The sequence below is a fragment of the Mastomys coucha genome, unplaced genomic scaffold (assembly GCF_008632895.1).
Source record: "Mastomys coucha isolate ucsf_1 unplaced genomic scaffold, UCSF_Mcou_1 pScaffold5, whole genome shotgun sequence".
Taxonomy (NCBI): Eukaryota; Metazoa; Chordata; class Mammalia; order Rodentia; family Muridae; genus Mastomys; species Mastomys coucha.
Genome location: NW_022196911.1, coordinates 24,597,153 through 24,598,420, shown reverse-complemented (window position 1 = coordinate 24,598,420; position 1,268 = coordinate 24,597,153). Strand labels below are relative to the sequence as shown.

At 60.3% G+C, this 1,268-nt stretch overlaps 3 protein-coding genes across 4 annotated transcripts in view; 1 reads left to right on the top strand and 2 right to left on the bottom strand.

Annotated features, from left to right (window-relative positions):
• The window catches only part of Hagh (hydroxyacylglutathione hydrolase), a 102,045-nt gene extending 100,856 nt beyond the window's left edge, over positions 1-1,189 (bottom strand). Inside the window, exon 1 of the mRNA XM_031350920.1 lies at positions 952-1,189. The gene's annotated coding sequence lies outside the window, so the exon portion shown is untranslated. The remainder of the gene's footprint in view (positions 1-951) is intronic.
• Meiob (meiosis specific with OB-fold) overlaps positions 1-1,268 on the bottom strand; it is a 156,465-nt gene that overhangs the window by 63,568 nt on the left and 91,629 nt on the right. The window lies entirely within an intron of this gene.
• Positions 1-1,268, top strand: part of Fahd1 (fumarylacetoacetate hydrolase domain containing 1) — a 4,281-nt gene that overhangs the window by 1,892 nt on the left and 1,121 nt on the right. Inside the window, 2 exon segments of the mRNA XM_031351468.1 lie at positions 460-995; positions 1,069-1,268. The exon segment at positions 1,069-1,268 is cut by the window's right edge and continues 10 nt beyond it. Of these exon segments, the coding sequence (XP_031207328.1) occupies positions 460-995; positions 1,069-1,268 (736 nt within the window).

Below are 1,268 nucleotides of genomic sequence, written 5' to 3'. Positions count from 1 at the left end.
AGGTCAAATCCACAGACACGTTTTATTTTTCAGAGTTTCCTCTTCTCACCAGGAGGGCTCTGCGGCACTAAATACTGAGCTTCGGACTCCCATGAGTGGCTGACAGTAGTAACTACCTAGCTCTTACATTGCCTAGCTCTTAAACAGCCTTCGGCAGCAACACTAGGGGTATCCCTTAAATGGAGAGACCCATACTTCTGTGGTTCTCAATGAGCGGGCTTCTTAGTAAAGATGGTCCATATACTTTCAATCACGATTGTTCCAAAATTCCCGTCTAGCTGAACTCAGGCTGGCCAGCTCCGGGGCTCTGGCAACCCACTGTCACCACATCAGTTAGACGCCAAGAGGAAAAGCTGACTTAGGAACTGAAGTCGCGACCCCAAAAGTGGAGTCAGACTCCGGCCGGGAGGGAGCGGGTGCCAGCCCTCTGCCTCCATCCCGGGTCACGGACCCCGCCAGCGCCAGGTGCCTATTCCAATGCCCTCAATTCGCCCGGCCCCGCTTCTCGCCCGCCCGGCGGCGCTCAGCACCTGCGCCTGGAGACAGCGAGGGCTAGTCCAACGGACGTCTGGCCTCCGGCACCCGGCTGCGCCGCGTCAGTGCCTAGACGCACTTACCCAGATCACGGCGCGCGCAGGCGGCTCCCAGCGCTGACAGCTCCGGAGGCACAGCGACCCGCGACCCAGCACCATGACCCACGGGGTGCACAGCCGGGTCGCGGAGTCCGCAACACCAGCGTCGTGGGCATCAACACTGGCGTTGGCGACTGCAACCAATCAGTGTCCTCCTCGTTCTGCTCCCAACCAATCAGCTCCTGCTCTTTACCAAAACGCCACGCCTTCAATCCGTCATTGTCCGCCCGTAGAGTTCACAGCCAACCAGTGCCTGTCTGGCACCGCCGCGCCGCCCCTAGCCAATCAGTCGTAGCTCCTTCTCAAAACTGTTCCCTACCTGTCCCGGCAGCCTTGGCCCAGAGACTGGGTCTGGAAGGAGGTGTAGGAGGAAGTGGGAGGCCCAGCCTGCGTCTCCTCTTCTCTGGGGCAGTCGCCCGCGCGCAGAGACCTTTAGCTGACCTCAGCGTCCCGCTGCTGCTTCGGCCTGGACAGCGTACGAAGGCAGCGAGTCCTCCCCAAAGGCTGTACCACGGCTTCCACCAAGCCGTTGTCTCGCTTCTGGGAGTGGGGCAAGAATGTCGTCTGCGTGGGGAGGAACTACGCAGACCACGTCAAGGAGATGCGCAGCACCGTGCTGAGTGAGCCTGTCCTTTT